This window comes from Ambystoma mexicanum, chromosome 6p, assembly GCF_040938575.1.
Source record: "Ambystoma mexicanum isolate Mex_15411 chromosome 6p, UKY_AmexF1_1, whole genome shotgun sequence".
Lineage (NCBI taxonomy): Eukaryota > Metazoa > Chordata > Amphibia > Caudata > Ambystomatidae > Ambystoma > Ambystoma mexicanum.
Genome location: NC_090935.1, coordinates 251,924,369 through 251,945,963, shown reverse-complemented (window position 1 = coordinate 251,945,963; position 21,595 = coordinate 251,924,369). Strand labels below are relative to the sequence as shown.

The 21,595-nt window shown below is 45.8% G+C and overlaps 1 protein-coding gene across 4 annotated transcripts in view; it reads left to right on the top strand.

Annotated features, from left to right (window-relative positions):
- MYO5B (myosin VB) overlaps positions 1-21,595 on the top strand; it is a 1,432,615-nt gene that overhangs the window by 645,280 nt on the left and 765,740 nt on the right. For all 4 annotated transcript variants that reach the window (XM_069626964.1, XM_069626962.1, XM_069626965.1 and 1 more), the window contains exons 6-7: positions 14,959-15,102; positions 15,801-15,882. In XM_069626964.1, coding sequence (XP_069483065.1) covers positions 14,959-15,102; positions 15,801-15,882 — 226 coding nt within the window. The remainder of the gene's footprint in view (positions 1-14,958; positions 15,103-15,800; positions 15,883-21,595) is intronic.

Sequence of the window (21,595 nt, the reverse complement as noted above, 5' to 3'; positions counted from 1 at the left end):
CCCTTTTGGACTCTCTACCACCTTCTCAGGGCCCCAGCACCTACCCAGCAACATGCATACCTTCTCTCCCAGTCTGCAACCGTCCTGGATCTTCCCTGGCATCTGCGATCAGCTGTGGGGCTTCCTCGACCGTTGTGGTTTCTTTTCGGGCTATGGCGGTGCACTTCCTTCGGGTGGCGTGGGTCTGCTTTCTCGAACTTTCTTGCACTGTCATGCGGTAAGGAGTCCCTGGAGCTTCTCTTGGAGGGACTGTTGAGTGGTTCTCCCACTCCGGACCGGCCACGTAGCTTCCAGCTCCCTTCTTGGTGTCCCAGCCTGCTTTCTTCTCTCCTGGGCCCTGAGCGCTCTCGCAGTCCTCCAGGACGGATTAAACATCTTTTGAAGTCCTTCTTTCCTTTTTATATGTTTAACGTGTTCACATTGAATGGAGCACGTATCTTGGTTCCGCAGTATGCTCCTTATTCCTCTGCAGAACTTCTTCATCCCAGTGTTGTAAGGATTACTCTCCGCTGGGTTAGGTGAGTCCTATAATAGTCATCACTGGTCCCATAGAGAGTATCCCTCCCCATGAGATCCTCCTACTGAGTACCACCCCCAGAGGGACTATCAGGTGGTGGCCACACCTCCCTGGCCTCATGGGAAGGGGCTCCCCCAATGGGAGCAGTGACCATACCCTGGGATTCCTCACAGATCCCACGGCGGAGCAGCCTGGGTGAAGATTGGAGGGCCAGCATGCTGGCCGGAGCTCCCGAAGAACTGCAGCCAGTCCCCAGCGCCACCATGATGCTATGCAGGCCTGCCAAGTGAGAGGAAGGCCAATGGGATCAATGGGGATACCCTGCACATTCTAAATTGACCGTGGTGTGTGGCAGTGATTGCTGGTAGGCCCCCCAGCCTATGGGGCCCACCCTGAAAATCAAGAAAGGCAGCTGGCACAGCAGTGACTCAGGTGAGCCCGCACGGAGGCAGGAGACACCCAAACACATTTTAAAAGCACAGGCAGCGTGATGAGTGGGGTGACCTCATGTGGTCACCAAAGAGAATGAACAGGAGGGGGCCAGGCCCCAAATCCAACAGGAGCCGGGCCCTCAGTCAGCGCATTCAGCAGCTACAAGGGGCATCAACACAAGTACTGTGAAGGGAGTGACTGACTGCAGCATTCGCCCCCATTGTTACATGATACAATATATGTCATCTATATGTGGTATGTCATTGTTATGTATATTTATGCATATATAGTTAAGTATAGTATGTAATAGAGTGCGGAATTAGTGTTATTGTTAAGTAGGATGTTAAGTGGATGTACAATATTAACCCCTTAATTGCTAAGAGCAAGCATTTTCGTCCTGAAATCCCATAGGAAATCATTGTAGGCTCTGCCCACACACAAGCTTAAGTGGTTAAGTGTATATTGGAGGAAGAGTGGAGGTACTATGGCGTAAGGTAGCGGGAGGAAGTTGCGGCCTGCCTGAGGCCACATAGTTATGTGGAACCACCCACAGAGTCCACCCTCTGACCTCGCACTCCATGTGGGTGGTACTTGGAGTGATGGAATGTCTCTATTGCCTTGGACTCAACCTATGGGTCCCTGAGATCCCTCCAAGGAAGGGTGGGCTGACGAAGCAGACCCCTATTTTGTTAGTACTCACATTAGGGGGATTTTAGGAAGGGGGTAGGAAATGTTTTAAAGTGAATAATTGCTTTTGTTGATAAAGAGGGCTCCCCGCTGGGATCCCTATGAAATCACCTTGGTGTCAGTGTCCATTGGGTGTAGCCCATCTCCTGTTAAGAGCAATTTTATTTTATAGGTGCAGCACCACTCCCTATCCAGCCGGCATCCGGGGTGGGAGTGGCTGTATGTACCCCCTTCTTTTGAGTGGGGGCTCAGTGGGGGTGGTCTTGCAATCCCCCTGGTACCTCCTCTGGGAAACATATTTTAGCTTCTTGTAGCACCTGCCCCTCATGAACAATTTAGCAGAATGTTCTTCGTTTTCTTTCCAAGCATTTCCATGCCCGTGTGGTCACTGCACTGCTTGTCAGCTGCCTCGATTATTGCAACTCATTGGGCCTCATTACACGGTAGGCAGTAAGGGTTTACCGGTACCGGTATTTTACCGGTACCGGTAAACCCTTACCACCTTACTACGAGGTCCCTTTGCGGGTTGGGGAATTTAACGCCTGCTTTTTGCAGGCGTTAAAAACCAACCCGCAAAGGGACCCAGGGAGCTAATTACGGTACCGCAATTTGCGGTGCCGTAATTAGCGCCTTCCCCATTCCCATTATGCCCTATGGGGCAAAAATGGGAATGGGGAAGGGCAATGGTGGAAGGGGGAATTACCGCCCCACCAACCTTGGAATGGGGCGGTAATTCCCCTTTCCACCAAGGCGGTGCCGGTATTTCACCGGCATAAACCATGGCGCTAATAGCGCCATGGTTCTCCGCCTACCGTGTAATGAGGCCCATTGTATCTAGCTCAGTCTTTGTATCTAATTCAACGCCTGCAGCGACTACAAAATCTGGCATCTATAGTTTCCAATGCATCTCCCTATGGCAGACATATTATGTCTATTCTGTGGGCCGTCCAGTGGCCCCCTGTGAGGAAACGTATCAACTTTAAGTCACTTTGTGTGGTGCATCCGGCTGTATATGGCCAAGAACGGGAATTTCTCAGTGCCAAATTTTAGGTGTATGTCCCTACGCAGACAGGATGGTTTTCTTTTTCTTCTTCTCTGCCTTAAGCTCATTAGAACTGGCAGACAGGCTTTTTCAGTAGCGGCCGCCAAACTGTGAAACTCTATGCCATGAGATGTCAGAGTTTTGAAAAACCATCTTGCATTCAGGCATGTGAAGAAAACTTTCCTTTTCTAGTGCTTTCCATGTCCCTTCTTTAATCAGATATTTAGCGCCAAGCTGCTTTTGGTTTTTACTAACATAACATAACAACACTCTACGGCACATCCCCAAAGTTAGGCAGAGATCTTTCTCACACAGATGTTGATTAATATAACTTTTTGTGCATCATTTTATAAATTAATTTGTATGATGAACAGAATCTCAACCAAACAGCATTTTATGCCGCAGGATTTTGTTTGTCGACCTTATCACATAGAACCCCTTTTTTCAAAGCCTTTTTCCCTGAACACCTCACAGGTACTCTGAGAAACCTGAAGCATTTCTCCCAGGCTATTCCCAAGGATCCCAGACTCTGGTGGCCAGGGCACGGCCATCGCCATTGGAATTAGACCCTAGGGGTGGACCAGTGCGGGAGGATAACCTGGACAAGGGGTCCTTGGGGACTGTGGGAGAAATGCCCTCAGGAGAGATGTAGTACCCCCCTTTCTGACACACTCCTACCCAACACCCCCTGAGTCTACATGGGATATGTTAAACCAAGTCCCATCCTACCCCAGTACTTTTCCCTAAAGGAAAGAAGGCGAGAGCCTCATGGCAAACCAGAACCCATGTACCCACAACCATATATCTACCTTCCCCGATCGGACAATATCCTAGCCAATTTTCCATAATGACCTGAAAACAGTACGACTTCCCAACACCACCACTTTTTTATACAAACACTGAGACAAAGACAAAAGGGATTGAGATGATGAAGATCACTGAGAAGAAACACACTCAGAGACAGAAGACAGACTGCCCTATGCTAAGACTGGACTGTCCCCCTAATAGAGACAGGCAAGGTCAGGCCTGAGACAATCAATCTCATCTGAGACCTATTAAGCCTCCCCTCACTGTAAAAGGCAGAGCACACAGGCACATGAGCAGGTTGCTGCACGGAAGCCATAGGGAGAGAACATGAGCTGGGGAGACCTTGGAAGGCCTGGAGGAAGAAGGACTGCTTGATTGCTGGGCCTCTGAGTACAGTGGGGGGCTGCAGTGTGGAAATGTAACTGGACCTCTCTGAGGCAAAACCAGGGGCAGCGGGGGTTACCTGGCGGTGCGCACACCAGAGCTCCCTTCCTGGGCAAAGCAGGCAATCCCAGGCCTTTGAGAGGCAGGTGGTAGAACCCTGACCTCAACAAGACATCCCCTTGTGCTCTTGCTGCACCCAAAACCGCCAGAGTGCCAAACGGGGAGCTAGCGAAGTGGGAACAAAAAAAGGAAAAGTGCACTGTGGGACTTGAAGTCCAAAGACATTAAATCCTGAAAATGAAAAGGGGCTGAGTCTGACTGAGGGAGACCCGTGTGTGAACTTTAAGGAGGGGACCAAGGCTACATTGTGTTTCAAGGATGCCATCGACCCTCCCGGGTGAACGGCAGAGTTGGGGAGGCGAGGCCAAACCTGCGGTACTAACCTTAACTCGTGAATTGGAAATTGCAAAACCAAGAAAGAAACGCACACATCACACAGCTGGTGAGTTGGCAATTGACCTGAGTGACTGGTGTGTGTTAAAGGAAGTTTGACGTAATAACATTGTATCGCACGTGAAGGCTGCACGCGTGTAGATGAGATAGGAAGAAAGGCAGACCAGGGAATGAATGTTTGAAGTCAGGACAGCTGTAAAATCAGTGAAACTGAATAAAGGTGTGTCCGGCCAAGGAGAAGCCTACTCAAAAGTCTCCTTGAAAGGTACATTGTTTATAGCGAGAAAAGTCGATGTCGAAGTGGTCCTGTGTAGGTCTGTTAAGAAAGCCACGCACATTTGAATGTCTTTGACATCCGAAGTGGTCTGGATTCGACTGAGGGATAGCCGAAGTGTAATAAGTTTGGAGAAGGCAGACCCCCCTGCAAGCATTATTGAACTTTGTACTTTGAAATGTCCGAGCCCAACTGAGGGAGACCTACCTGAACTTTGTGCTTTGAAAGGTCCAAGCATGACTGAGGGAGACCTATCTGAAGTTTGTGTTTTGAAACGGTCCGAGCTCGACTGAGGGAGACCGATGTGAACTTTGTGTTATGAATCGGTCCCACCCCAAATGAGGGAGACCGGCGTGAGGTCTGTGCCTGGCAGAGGGGGATCCACATGAACTGTGTTTGTGAAGGGCTCAGCCCGACCGAGGGGGACCCATGCAAACTGTGTTTGTGAAGGGGTCTGAGGCCAACAGAGGGGGACCGACATTAACTTTTACTGTCAACGGTCTGAGCCAGACAGAGTGGGACCAGCGTGAACATTTTGTTGAAACATTATTTGGAAGTGAAAAGAGAGGTGGGCCACGATCAACATCTTGAACTGTTCTGTGTTGAAAACCTGAGCCAGAGTGTGCCACCTTGTCCCGTGCTGAAAACGTGGGGAAGAGAACTTCAGTGTTTAGTCACCCTGACATATGCTTTCTTGCACACTATTCCTTTTGCATACATATTTCCCCCACACCTATTTTGGAGTAAGGGCTGGCATTAGGCTTTGTTAGTATAGGCCATCTTGTTTTGGCAGAATCCACTAGGACTATGTTATTTGTTATTTGATGGTCGAGCTTGCTCTCATCCTAGACGTAGGGCAAGATAGGCATTCTACCGACCCCTTTTTCAAGAACAATAAGGGTTTTCCAAGCGTATCTTGTGCCTGTTTTGCTTTTGATACCATGCTTCCCTTACAGTACATGGTCCATTTCAAGAATTTTGCAGCACATGCAACACTTTATTCTAGTGGCTTTATAAAGCCTTGAAAAAAAAACATCCACATAAAATGTGAACATAGAGTAAGCCATTTCAACTAGGTCACACATGCCAACCAGTTGTCACCACTAAAGGTTCACCTACAGTTCAAAACCACATAAGCAACACAGTCCGTTAGCTCCAGAGTAGTGTCTTTGTCTTATAGGATATTCTATAGATAGCAGTTTCAACACAGCCAACTGCATGCATGCTTCACCCTTATTATGGATCATCAGTGCAGTATAGTCTGACATCCTTGTAGTTGGATTATTGGGGTATGTTTAGCAAACACTAGCAAAGTTATGGTAACTTTATAAAGACCTGAAGAAAAAAAAAACTCTACCCCTGGAGAACAAAAACTCCACCTGAAATGTGATAGTTGAATGCGCCATTAGAGCTAAGTTACTCATGCAAAAGTGTCACTCAGTAGCATTCGCTGGAAGTTCACTACCAGATCAGAGCCACATGAGCAATGTGTTGTGGGTATGCAAATTAACTCAAGTGCAAGCCTTTAGCTCCAGGAAATTGTCTTTGTCTTATAGGGCAGTTCTATACTCTGCATGGCATTTTCAACCCAAGGCACATGGCTCTCAAGGATGAAGATAAATGCATTCATGTTTCACCCCTATTAGGTCTTACCAATGCTGCATAGTCGGATATCCTGGTGGTTGGAGCATTGGGGTATGCTTAGCAAACACAAAGAACATTATGGTGGGTTTATAAAGACTTGAGAAAAAAACCTTGACCTATGGAGCACGTATTAACCTACCATAACTTTTGTGATTTACTAATCTTTTCCCAATGTTCCAACTGCAAAGACACCAGGACTATCCCCCACAAGGGGGGCGACCTCGGTGAGCAAAACAATTGCCTGGGAATGCGTGGAGGGGTTTTCTGTGCAAAGGTTGTGGACAACCAAGACGAACCAGAAAAAGGGTCCGACCTCATGCTCATTTGCTGTGGTCGGCTCCGGGGTCCATGAGGTTCGGTACCTTTTCTAGCTGATCTTAGTCATCCTCAACTAGAAAACAATGTTACTAAAAAAGATTGCGATTTTTCTCTTTTGAACATCCGACGGTTCTAACAACCAATGCATTATGACAGATAGTGGAACTATTTTGGACCAGGGAAATCCCCAATCTCTGCATAATTTACAAAAACTATTGGACCAATTTCCCTCACACCAATAAAGAAATGCATCCCTGCACTGCCTGCCACCTGCCAAACAAATCTGATGAAAATCCATCCAGCGGTTTGGGCCTTGTTATGCTACGTTATTGGGATTTATACTGCGCACCACTGTCATTGTATCATCTTCAGGCGCTCACCTGAATCTTTGGGAAAACTAATACAAACAGTAAAAAACACCATCGTTCACACATTATATCTTTTAAGCTGTTGGACAAATGTTGCAGGATGATGTGTCCAAAACTAGAGTGCACCTTTTTGTTCGGCAAAAAAATGCAAAAAATAATTGAAAAGGGAGAACAGCACATTCCTGCTCTTTGGAGAGAAGTAAGACAACATAAGGTCATGTGCTGTTGCTGATTTATGTTCATTCTGTTACTAAAGGCCTCAGGAGTAAGGCATGTTCCTTTTTTGTTACATGTTTATAGCAGAACTATTCATCTGCGTCTCAGATTGAACAAAAACAACAACACAATCCTTCATAAAAAAAGAAAAAAAACCTTACTTAAGGCTGACAAATGACAATTAAAAGCTCTCCGGTCTAAACATTTAAATTAAAGATTAAACAATGTATCATGTATATGTGCGTGCCTTCCTTATGTGTACTGCTGCAATACTGACAAGACATTCCAAACAACCATGACCATTAAAAGGGAGTAATTCAGCAAGTGCAAGAGAAAAACAATGGTAAGTGTGGAAGAGAAGCAGCACGACCATTATCAGACATCTCAAGCATGTCCTGCTATCATTATAAGACATCACAAGCATGTCCTGCTATCATTATAAGACATCACAAGCATGTCCTGCAATCATTATCAGACATCTCAAGCATGTCCTGCAATCATTATCAGACATCACAAGCATGTCCTGCTTTATCAGACATCATAAGCATATCATGCTATCATTATCAGACATCACACGCATGTCCTGATATCATTATCAGACATCACAAGCATGTCCTACTATCATTATCAGACATCACAAGCATATCCTGCTATCATTATCACGCATCACAAGCATGTCCTGCTATCATTATCAAACATCACAAGCATATCCTGATATCATTATCAGACATCACACGCATGTCCTGATATCATTATCAGACATCACAAGCATGTCCTACTATCATTATCAGACATCACAAGCATATCCTGCTATCATTATCATGCATCACAAGCATGTCCTGCTATCATTATCAGACATCACACGCATGTCCTGCTATCATTATCAGACATCACACGCATGTCCTGCTATCATTATCAGACATCACAAGCATGTCCTACTATTTCTTTCTTTTTTCTTGTGTTGTTGCTTGTTTACATTGCTTGAAGATTTTTTTATCTTTATTTTCAAGATGAAAAATTACTGTAGACAAACTATCCGAACGCACTGAGGCAAGTCCTTAAAGGCTCCTGAATGGCCATCTTTTAACTTTTTTAGTGCACTCTTGGTAGGGTTTCCTGGCAATGGCGGGCATGGATTTGCGGGTAATTTCATGTATTACTTCTGAAAAACACATTCCACAATGATTCATCATATCCTCAGCCTCACCCTCGCCCAGCCTCCAACCAACTCCATTCAACCCCTTTATAGCCAAGTCAGACCTTTTGCCACAGCCTGGCATCCACAGATCCGGTCTGCATCTACGGTTCCTGTAGCCCAAATTTACAATTTTTCTCAAACAAAAGGCCATATCCCACCCCTCACAGGCTTTCTTTTTTTCAACATTTTTTCACAATCGTTTTTGGTGGATCCAAGATGCTCAGCGCCTCAAATGTTCAAGTCTGAGTTCAGCCAATCAGAATCTACCTTCATCCTAAAACCGGATATGGTTGATAGCCATGAATATCTCGGATTACCAGCCGGACACATAGAATTATTTTCTCTTTAACCAAACCAGTTTGAGCTTTTTTGTACAAAAGAATGGATCCATGGTGACATATACATAATTTGAAATGCTCCAGATATTTATATTTTTAAATGTTTGACTAATTTGCATCAAACCAAGCAAAACATTCATGTTGGTCCAGGTGCCAAATCCTTGCGTATGTGATCAGAGTAAAAACTCCCTATGGGAGTTTTAATGGGAACTGCAACTTTTGGGACACACCTTATAACTGCAGCATGCATCATTTTATGGTAAAGTGTCAGGAAAATCTTATTTTTGGCACCAAAGTTGTAAGCACATCAAACATGCCTTCTCCTATGTAAACCCTAATTTAACCATAAAGACAGAGGCGCTGTTGCCGGGTCTGTAATATATGTATTTGGGCTGGGACAGGATGTCCTGGACACGTTACTCAACCTAGATAACCTCTTAGGGAATTTCAATTCCAATTACATCTGAAGCTGATTCGTCTGAGGAAGGCTTCAAAACAAAAATAAAAAATACATGGCTAATTCCAGAAAGGCATAGGTAGAGGTGGGATTCACATGTACATTGTGTCCGACACTCATCCCTGTCAGGGCCTTTTTTTTAATTTGACATTCTTATTACTTTTTTGCTTTTGTGTTGATGTCTTCAAGCAATTAAAATAAGACCAGTCGCAGGCAACTTACGTTTTTTGGGGATTTGGGGAAAAAATAATACTTAAAACAATAGGCCTCATTACAAGTTTGCCGGTCTGGAAACAAGGGTGCCGGTAAGCTCACTGGCACCCTTGTTTCCGGACCGGCAAACTACATGTTTGCCTGCGGTGGCCTCTGCACCCGACAGGTCTGACCCTGCCGGGTGCAGAGGCCACGGTAGGCAGACCCTTCACTGAAGCGCTGGTACCGTTAACAATGGTGGCGGCGCTTCTGAGTCCCCACTCCCATAGAGTCCTATGGGACGCTATGGGAATGGGGACTTACATTTTACCGGAGCCTGGCTTCCCGGGCCGCCGGACTTGTGATCTCCCGGTGGCACCGGGAAGTCAGGCGCTGGTAAAACTTTAGCACCGGCAGGGTTACTGCCGGCCTCGTAATGAGGCATTGCAACTCTGTAATTAAATGGTTTGGGCTGCCTTTTTAGTTCTTTCTTTTCTTACAGTACCTATAAATGCTCAGAGACCACCAGCATAATGCATTGCAAATGACCCGCTTATCATATCATGAAGTGTAGTGCATATCTGTTCCATTCCTACTGTTGGCAGACTCAGCTTTGACTTTACAAAAGCAAATACAATTCTAAAACATGAAATAAAGTTAATGTTTGATGGCAATTGATTTCCATCTCTCAACTTTCCCCTCAGCCACCCAAACTATGGGATTTTCTGCACACTGTATACTCTCTCCTCAGCCATCCAAGCCATGGGATTAGCTGCACACTGCATACTTTCCCCTCAGCCGCCCAAACCATGGGATTTGCCGCACACTGTATACTCTCTCCTCAGCCATCCAAACCATGGGATTAGCTGCACACTGCATACCTTCCCCTCAGCCGCCCAAACCATGGGATTAGCTGCACACTGCATACCTTCCCCTCAACCGCCCAAACCATGGGATTTGCTGCACACTGTATACTCTCTCCTCAGCCATCCAAGCCATGGGATTAGCTGCACACTGCATACTTTCCCTTCAGCCGCCCAAACCATGGGATTTGCTGCACACTGTATACTCTCTCCTCAGCCATCCAAACCATGGGATTATCTGCACACTGCATACCTTCCCCTCAGCCACCCATACCATGGGAATTGCTGCACACTGTATACTCTCTCCTCAGCCATCCAAGCCATGGTATTTGCTGCACACTGCAGAGTTTCCCCTCAACCATTGAAGCCATGAGTTTGTTGAGCTGCACACTGCATACTGTCCCCTCAGACATCCAAGCCATGAGTTTAGCTGCACACTGCATGCTCTGCCCTGAGCCATTCAAGACATGGGATTAGCTGCACACTGCATACTCTCCCCTCAACCATCAAACCCAAGGATTAGCTACACACTGCACACTTTCCTGTTAGCCATCCAAACCCTACATTTAGCTGCACACTGCATACGTTCCCCTCAGACATCCAAGCCATGAGATTAGTTGCACGCTGCATACTTTCCTCACAATTATTCAAACCATGAGACAAGCTGCACGCTGCATACTTTCCTCTCAGCCTTCCAAACCGTGGTATTACCTGCACACTGCATACTTTCCTCTCAGCTATCCAAACTATGGGATTAGCTGCACGCTGCATACTTTCCTCTCAGCTATCCAAGCCATGAGATTAGCTGCACTCTGCATTCTTTCCTTTTAGCTATCCAAGACGTGAGATTAGCTGCACGCTGCATACTATCCTCTCAGCCATCCAAACCGTCAGATTAGCTGCACGCTACAAACTTTCCTCACAGCCATCCAAACCATGAGATTAGCTGCATGCTGCATACTTTCCTCTCTGTATTGTACGAAATTACCTATACCAAAATACCAAAAGTTCGACCCCCAAAAGTCTGACTCCCAATTTTCTGCATATATATATGTGGGGGGGTAAAGTGAATAAAGATGTATAGGGGTATGGTGGGGGGGCTCAGAGAGGCCTCCCCCCACATATATATTTGTGGAAAAATGAAGAAAAAAAAAACAATCTGACTTTTGGATGTCAGACTTTTGTATTCGGTAATTTCACGCAGATCCTTTCCTCTCAGCCATCCAAGCCATGAGATTAGCTGCACGCTGCATACTTTCCTCTCAGCCATCCAAGCCATCAGATTAGCTTCACGCTGAATACTTTCCTTTCAGCCATCCAAGCCATTAGATTAGCTGCACACTGCATACTTTCCTCTCAGCCATCCAAGCCATGAGATTAGCTGCACGCTGCATACTTACCTCTCAGCCATCCAACCCATGAGATTAGCTGCACGCTGCATACTTTCCTCTCAGCCATCCAAGCCGTGAGATTAGCTGCACGCTGCAAACTTTCCACTCCGCCATCCAAGCCATGAGATTAGCTGCACGCTGCATACTTTCCTCTCAGCCATCCAAGCCATGAGATCAGCTGCACGCTGCATACTTTCTTCTCAGCCATCCAAACCATGAGATTAGCTGCATGCTGCATACTTTCCTCTCAGCCATCCAAGCCGTGAGATTAGCTGTATCAAATATAAAGGGCCTCATTACGAGTTTAGTGGTAGTGGTAAAAAGTGGTGGTAATGAAATGACAAGTTATAAGATACCAAGGATCAGGAAGAACAGATGCAGGGGCTTAGGTTTAGGACTCAGGACTAGGAACAGGGTCATGTACAGACAAGTTGCCCTCCGAGGATGCACCCACCAGAGTGCTGGCAATCACGCGGGTGACCAGGGCAGTCTGCTTCGTGCCTGTGGCTTGCCTGCTCGCGGCGGTGGTCGGTTTCCTGTCAGAAGAAGCAGTGGCCGGCCCGGAAGTGTTGGTCATTTGAATTTATGATGCTGCAGTGGGAGTGATGCCTGAGGTTGTTGTGGCTTCAGGTGTCACAGTGGATGTAGGTTTCTTGCTGGGTGTTTTGGGGGGGGTGCTATAATTGGGATGCATGGGTGGAGGACCATGTTTTTCTGGCAGTGATTTGCTGAGCCTCATTTGTGCCCTCAGCCTGTGAAGGACCAGGTGTACTGGCTACTTTGGGAGCCTGCTGTAGGGAAAGGAGCTCTAGCCAGTGACGTGCTAAATATTTATTTACATTCATTACAACCGTGCTCTGTTAGGTGCTGGCCATGGCGAATCTCTGCAACTAAATACACATGATAGCTCATTTGTGCTTTGTCACTGGAAGGGGGTGATCCCTGCTTCAGCTAAACCACCAAAGCCATACTTTAACTCCTCCACTGGAAAAAACATTGGGCCTCATTACAAATCAGCCGGTCCGGAAATAACGGTGGCGGTAAAACCGCCACCACCATTGTTTCCGGACCGGCTGATCTCGAGTTCTGCAGGCGGGAGGTGTCACTCCCGCCAGGTCTGACCTAGCGGGTGGTGTGAACACCACCCGCTTGCAGGCGGACATGTAAACACCGGCACCATTACAGCATGGTGCCGGTGTTTCCACTTCCCCATTCCCATGGAGTCATATGGGACTCCATGGAAATGGGGATTTACTGAATTCCGCCTCCGGAATTACCGGGTCACCGGGGTTGTAATGCCCCGGCGATTCCGGGAGTCAAGGAGGCGGAATGGTAATACGAGTCCGGCGCTAACCTGCTGTTTTTTCCGGCTCGGTTAAAGCCGGACTCGTAATGAGGTCCAATGTGTTCCCTCTAAGGCACTTTGATGTTGTAAATCTCACTTCATAGCCCCCCGTATGACATAAGCCTATTTCTTTGGGTTGAGGTCTGGAGTATGGAGTGAGATCAACATCATCAATGCGCCCTCAAGGCAACAAATGGGGTCTTTGGGGGGAACTTGCAGTATAATTTTGCTTCAATGCTTCTTAGTACTAGGCACTTGCTAGTGTCGGTGTTGCAGTGTATTTGCTTGGGAGTGTTTCACCAGGCCTATTAGTGGATACAGTATGCACCTGATCCCCCGCAAATGTGTCAGTCATCCAGATTGAAGGTACAGCAACATATGATGTCATTCATTACAGCAGTGTTCAGCAGGCTGCCTAGACTTCACATTGCCATCATAAATATTGGGACTTGGGTCTGTCCCTTACTGCAACAATCATGAAAAGCCATGGGTAGGCATGCACCGGCTCTCACAATTGCATTAAGTAACACATGGAGTACATGGAGACATTCTGCCGACCACTGTCATGTGGATGTGTGCCTTGCGCATTGTTTCCTGAGTTCTCTTGACGAGCCCCATGCAAATATTTATCAACCAACGTTGGGGTAGGTTTCTGAGTTATCCAGTGCAACTGCTGTATTTCTGTGGTAATGTTGACAAACTTGGTTGACATTACAGCCATTCAAAGTGTGCCACATTTTCTACCAGATCAGTGTGTTGGCATGACAGTGTTTACCGCCATTCCAGAATCCATGTCACTATATTGTGGCTTTGGAAGTATTTCCATGTGAGTTGATCTGGCGCCCTGTGTTTCATAAAACCAGACGTCCTTAGCGGGTGCCGCAAGGGGACCAGGGAGCTAATAACGGGTCCGTTATTAACATGCCCATTATTAGCTCCCTCCCCATTCCCATTGAGCCCTATGGGGGCTCAAATGGTAATGGGGAAGGGTTTTTTCACTGAGGAATTACCGGGTCCTCCAAGGTTGGAATGGCGCGGTAATTCTGCATCGAAGGAACCTGGAGCTGGAACCCGGTATGGAGGCCCACAGTCCCCAAAGAAAAATGAGATATTGCCAAACCCCTCAAACATCTCTCTCTTTCTCCAACTCCTGGTGTGCATCAGTCGTGCCTCACCTACCTACAGTCAAACAAACCCCAGAAAGGAACCAGGAAGTTGTTGGTTCTTGATATAGAGCTCTGAACTCTCGCTGTAATCCATGCAAGAATGCCTGAATCCAACCTTTATATGTTGGTGTTGGCTAAATCCCTGTACAGGCTTCCTGATCTCATCCAAACTTTAGAAAGAGATTCGGACATTGTAATTCTTTGGCATGCTCTCAAATATTCAACCAAATCTGGCAATTCACCCTTTGATATTCGCAGAGGTGATGGGACTGCACAGTGTTCGGGGGCGATTCCCCCATGCTTAATTGTGAGCCTGTTTCTATTAACTGCTAATGATGTATCTTCTGTGCACCTCTCAAGGCTATGTCTTCTGAATGCTATATAATGTGTTCCTAACTCAAGGAAGTGCATGATTTACTATATGTATTTGAATTGATACTACCCTGCATATGGTCCAGTAAAAGTCCATAAGTCACCAAAATAGTAGCCTTTGCCGTTTGGATTCCTTGTCTGTCCGCCTAAAGTAAGTCTATGATGCGAGGACATGCACAACAGGTCAACAAGTCTGAAAAGTCCAGGTAGCTACTAATGGAAGCTTTTTCTGTTCAACAAAATGTTTACCTAGACCCTATGAAGCACAGTATTTGATTATTCTATACTTACATCTCCAACTTTGGAAATTCTTTCTTCCTTTTATGACCTGGAATGTGATGTATGCAATCCATGATTGCACAGTTTAATAGATGCTTAACGGGTTGCAATACTGATATCCCTTCCTTGCAGCGTGACCATAGGTGTACCAATGTTTCAGAAATGTGGCTAGGAAAGAATGCTTGTCTTCTAAGGAGTTCTTCTCTTGTGTGCAGGCCATTGGGAATGCTAAAACAACCCGGAATGACAATAGCAGTCGCTTTGGAAAATACATCCAGATCGGCTTTGATCGACGATTTCATATCATTGGTGCCAACATGAGGACATATCTGCTGGAGAAGTCGCGGGTCGTGTTCCAGGTTAGTGGTTCTCGCACGGACTCTTGTACAGATCTGCTGTGTATGGGGGAAAAATATGCTTCCACGGGTTGAGTAGTTACATAAAACTATGACCAATGATTCTTGTTTGCGATCGTAGCCTCATCAGGAAAGTGATATTTGGCATTGATATAGGACTAAAACCTGTGTGGGAGACAATTTTGGAACACTGATTAGTATGCCAGTCTGTGGTCTTGCCCAACAGGCCTGCCCTGCCTCCTGCACTATGCAACCACATTCGCCGAGGTTGTGCCTCAAGGCCGCGGCTATCTTCCATCCCTCCCATTCCATTTCATTGTAGCTCTAGTCGGTCCATCGAGTACCACTTAATTGGGTAATAACATCTACTATTGCGGTCCTTACAAGTGGGAAGTTATTTTAATATCCAGTTCAGACAGGCTAATTGTTTTATGATGTGCACAAAATGCAGTCGTGGTAACAACTGTTAAGGAGTATTAACATCCTGAAAATAGGGTTCCTTACAAAGGTATGGATTAAAACTGATTATTTAGTTTTAGTATATGCTGAACTCTATAATATGTTTGCAGCCACCTGACATACTTAGAATGTGATCCCCAATATATATGTTTGATATACATATGTCCACTGCTTACATTCCTGTGGGAAACTGTTGCGCATTGGTTTTGCCAGGTGTGTGACTCTCATGCTTATTTTTTCAGGCAGAAGAAGAAAGAAACTATCATATTTTCTATCAGCTCTGCGCTTCAGCCAACCTTCCAGAATTTACAGAACTGTCCCTCAGTAAGTACCCTGCAATCTGTAAAGAGTCGGTGGTTTCACAAGGTTTAGATCCCAGCTCCTTACTCACACCGAGCATGTGAATACGTGCATTGCTTTAAATGTTTCATCAACTATACTACTTAAAAGATATCCGTAAATTGAACTTTTGTTCTGTTTCATATCTTGAAAACATGAATTGTGGTTTTGTTATGTGTTATGGCTTGAATACATAAATTGTGGTTTTGCTACGATTCATTGTGTTTCGAGCATGAGCATTCAACAGTTGTGTGGGCATGTGTGGGTGATGTGTCAGAAAGTGACATGGGATAATACAGATTCACGAATTGTAAAGGTCATTTTTTAAATACTTACAAAATTAGATTTGGGCTCTCATTCTAAGTATGGCAGTCCAGAAATAAGGATGCTGGTAGAAACGTACCGGCACCCTTTCCGGGCCGTCATACTACGAGAATGCCGGTAGGGGCCATGGATCCCCCAGCAGGCCTGACCTGCCGGATTTTCAGGCCCCGTACCGGCATGTCTCACTGAAGCACCAACACCGTTGGCAACGGTGCCGATGCTTCATTGACCCCATTTCCATCCACGGAAATCTGGATTAACCATTACCGCCGCCACTTGTGTTGTTCCAGTGGCACCAGGATATCAGGTGGCGGTAAGGGTGTTATGGGGTAATGAGCCCCTTGATCTTTAATATAGCCATAATGATGAGGAACCTGGTCCGTACCAGGTGGTAATGGCCCTGTCGGATCTGCCAGAGTTGTGTGAAGAACAAGAAGATTTCTCAGAAGTCAAGACGCTATGCTAGCTCCTTCTCCAGTCAACAAGCTCCACAGACTAAATTATAATCTATGTGACTCATGGACTAGGGCAGGAGTGCTACTTGACACACCCCGTCAGGCGCTGTAGTGGAGACATGATGGAAAATTAAAGAAAAGGCCAATATACAGTTGATAACATCTAATAGACAACCATTTAGAATTAAGTTTACCAAACAGAGGATGACTCCTAGCTCGAAACTGTAGTGACTGATCGAGGCTCTAACTGAATACTTAACCCTAAATACCTGATAAACATGGAGAAACTGGGTGCACAGGTTCTGGCCGTGATATATGACTTGCACGAACAAGGCATAAATGAAAATCCTGGGCTTTGTGCCCTGACTCGGCACATGAGGCGTGGATTAGAGGGAAGAACCCATGTGCGTGTCACAAGTCAGCTGACTTGCGACGCTGCTTGCCTTTGTGAGGACAGAAGTAAATGAGGGCTCATCATTGGGAACACCTCCCGTTGTCCCCCACCCACCACGGGATGTGGTAATGCTGTAAAGTTGTTCCCGGCCACCCGTGGCTCAGATGTGATGGTGGTATGCACAGACCACGCAGGTAAGAGCGGGTGAGTCCACGTCCACCTGGGACCTTAACAGCATGGCCCCTCTGAAACCCACCCCTACGCAGATCAGGCAAAGGGCCCATGGTACCAAACTTGTCGGGGAGCAATGTATGAAACCTCTTAGTGAGCCAGGGAACCATGACATGAAAACCTGATACCTAAATTCTTTCCTCCACTCCATAACCCTTCCAGTGGACCAGGTATTGAAGACAACAACCTTTAATGTGAGAGTCAGCAATATATTGTACTTTGTACTCCTCCTGAGGACCCTCTTCCGGGGGCACTGAAGACAAATCTCTAGGATACACTTGAGAGGTACTAGCCCGTTTAAGGAGTGAAAAATGAAAAAAAAGATGTATCTTGTACTGCAATGACAATTCTTATTTAAGAGCTATAGGGTTGAGAATATGGGATACAGGAAAAGGACCCATATATCTAGGCTTGAATTGTTTACTACATGCAGGTATCTTGATATGCTCTGTGGAAAGCCAAACTAAGTCATGTATCTTATACTCACGTACAGTGCTCCTTTTCATTTCAGCATAGCGACAAGCATTCTCTTGAGCCTTGCTCTGAGATTTCTTTCCCTGGCTACAAGCCTCTCATGATGGAACGATATGTTATTTTACAGAAGGGACTTTATAGTCAAAAGAGGGTATCATGGGAAAGGAGACAGGATGGTATCCATATGAGGTATGAAAAGGTGTATAGCCTATGGAGGTATGATAGGAATCATTATAGGTGAACTCTGCCAATAGTAGGAGATCCGTCTATCTTCCTTGGCTTTCCATGCTGTAGCATCTGAGATACTGACCCAGGGTCTGATTTCCCCCTTCACCCTGTCCATCACTTTGAGGGTGGTAAGCATAAGTGTAATGGTGTTGGATTTCTAATCAATGGCAGGTTTCCTTCCAAAAGGACGAGAAAAACTGGGTACCACCGTCGGTGTTCAATGTTAAGGGTAATCCTTGGTGTCTGAACATATGCTGAAGGAAGAAACGCAGAAACGTAAGAGCAGAGAGCACCTTCTTCATCGCTATGAAATGCGCTAGCTTAGTTAAAGAATCAACAATGGTCAGGATCGTGGTGTTACCCTGATCCACGGGCAGATCTGTGATTAGATTGAGAGAACAGGACCATCAGGTATAGGAAGGGGTTGCAGGAAACCCACGTGACATTGTTTTCAGGTCTTTGCTCTGACACAGACTCCACAACCATTGACGTAATCAGTGGTATCTTCCTTCATAGTTTTCCACCAATGCGTAACGTCAGATCTTGTCCAGGGTTTTTCTTATGCCGAAATGCCCCACTCCTGGCACATCATGACACCAAGATAAAATAGTATAGTCCTTTGACTCCCTCGTGGGTAGCCATATTCTATCTTCATGCAATAGTAACCCTTGTCAATTGCGATTGCGGTTGTCTTCCGGATGTAGCTCTTCTTAAGGGTTTCTTCATATGGCATCAGCAGGGAATAAAGGGCTCCTATTATTTTCAATGGACTGAGGAAAGCAACGCCTTCTGTTTCATATTCATCAATTCTGTAGGTTTCAGAGAGAGCATCCGATTTAGTATTGAGATGACCAGGTTTGAAGGTTACTAAGAAATTGATTCTTGCAAAGAAGTAGTTCATTGAACTAGCGCCAAAAGGAAACATATGTTTTTATGATCTGTTAATACTGTGATGGTTTAGCATGTGCCCTTTAACAGATGTCTCCAGTTCAGGAATGATTCTTTGATTGCCAACAATTCCTTTTCAAATATACTGTAATTGTTTCTCTTCTGGTGTAAAGGTTAAAGAAAAATAGGAGAGCGGATGGTTTTCTTTGTTGGAGGGATCAGTTTGGGTAAGTACAGCTCCCAAGGCATAATTGGAAGCATCAGTTTCCAAGATATAGGGTAAATCGGGACCAGGTCGTTTTAGTATCAGAGCAGTGTTAAACATTGTTTTAGCAATCAAAAAGCATGGTCGGAATCTGCATTCCAATCGTAGAGACTCCCTTGTTAAGTAATCTGGTAAGCAGTAGAAGTATTTCTGAATAGTTTATATGTTGCAATCAACTGTATGTTGGCCTTTTCTTTCCTATACCATTGTGTCTCCACTACAGCATCTGATCCTTTCATCAGACCCGGAAGGGGTGTGTCAAGTAGCACTCCTGCCCTAGTCTATGTAACATAGATCACAATTTTGTCTGTGGGGCTTGTTGATTGGGGAAGCAGATAGCATAGCGTCTTGACTTCCAAAAAATCTTCTTGTTCTTCACGCAACAGAACAAGTGAGCATAGAAAGAAATGAGGGCTTGTCATCAGGAATGCCTCCCATTGTCTCCAGCCGCCATGGGAGGCAGTAGCGTTGAAAAGTGGTTCTCGGCTTCCCGTTGGCTCAGATGTGTGTGCAGCATACGCGAACCACGCAGGAACGAGCGGGTGAGTCTGGGTCTGCCGAGAACCCTAACAGGACTGTGCGAGGGCCTGTAACGAGTGCCGCGGGGCATTATCATCCGCGTTCTTCATCGTTATGGCCATTAGCACCTGTGCATCTTTTCTTTGCAGGTGTGTTTTGTTTTGCCTTTGCCTGCACCCTGCCCTGAATTCATGGAATGCTAAGAGTGACTGACATGGAATACTGTGTATGCAAATAATATGTTCTGAATGGTTCTGTGAGTGTCAATTGGAAGATGGCTGACTGAGAGAGGATTCCGGTGAATGTTATCCCTATGTAACTTACCTGATGTTCCCTAAATGAATACCTATGCCTTGTACCTGAGCTGTCAGACTGTTAAAGGAGCTGCAGAGTTGTGAGAAGTTGGTGTGGCTGCCATGTTATAGCGGAAGCTGCTTGAGGGTTTCGATGTGGTTTATTCAGTTATTTGGTGTCTATCCCTTACTGGTTAGAAACAGGGAAATACATTGCATGGTGCAGATTTGTCCCGTGAGGTGAGGACGGTTACAGGGTTTGTGTTGGATGTGTTGTTGGAAGGATTTGTTCTGGAAGTTTACGAATTTACATGTGTTGGGATTGTGTGTGAAAATATGTTTCTTGCTTTGTGGGTGTTGTCTTGTGTTGTTTAAGGGGGAAGATGTGTTGTGTCTTGCCTTTCCCTGCACTCTGCCCTGAATGCATGGAATGCTAGGAGGGACTGACATGGAATGCAGTGTGTGAGAATGTTATGTTCTGAATGGTTCTGTGAGTGTCAGTTGGAAGATGGGTTGACTGAGAGAGGATGCCGGTGGATGATATCCCTATCTAACTTACCTATCTTTTTTATAAAAAGAAACCCTCTTAGCATCCGCGTAGGAAACTGCACTGGTGTTAAGAGGTGAGGGGGAGAGGGGAAGGGAAGGAGAAGCATTCAGGCTGCTTGGAACGCAGGCTTATATTGTAGGATCCAGCCCACGTTCCTGGCATCCTGATCGGCCAGTGCCCCCTTCTACTAGGGTGCTAATAATTGATGAACAATGGCACTGAAGTGCTGCAGAGCGCTGGGTGAGCCGCCACAACAAATTAAAAAGCAAGTTGTTTGGTAGTTCCTCACAGGAAGACAGTGCTTGCTATCCCTTAGTAGAATTGAGAGCCTAGCCAAGTATTTAAAGGCTTACAAAAGGTCATCAAAAGGCTGTCCTGGTAATGTGGAGGTGTCAGCATGATCCAACACGCTACAAGGCATCTGCATCAGATTTGAGGTCCCGCTCAGGTGTGGTAACGCAAGAGGAAAATGTGTTTGACTTCGCAAGCCTCTCAAAACTCCTAAAATAAATATCAGCCCAATGGCCAAATAGCTATGGGTCAGTGCATGTACAACCGTCTGTGCTAGGTAGTCAATACCGTACTGGATTCTGACCCCAAAAGGGCTTCAATGAAGAGATAGAAGCATCCTGGTGTTATGATCAAACTTCCTTGGACCGATCACCAGCCTTTCGGCAGAATGAAAGACTGCAAGCAGGGGAGCATTTGTCGGGTGTGGGTTGAAGAAATTCAGCCAGAATCTAGTTCCCACGGGCTGATACATGAGTCCATCAGCATTGGGAGTACATGACAAAAATGTGATGGGGCAATGGTTTAATATCTTTAAATGCAAACAAATGGATATTAGCGGAGTGTAGGAAGAAGTGGACTATAATAAAAACCTCAGACTTTCCAATGGGGGAAAAGAAGCAGGAACAACAGGGAGAGACTCCTGGAACAAATTACATTGATGGCTTGTCATGTGCAGACAAGAGGAACCTGGTACTGGAGGGAGATAACTAGAAAAGACGAGGAGCCATAATTTTATTAGTCTCATGAAGCGATGGATGAGACAATTGATCTCACCATTAAATGACA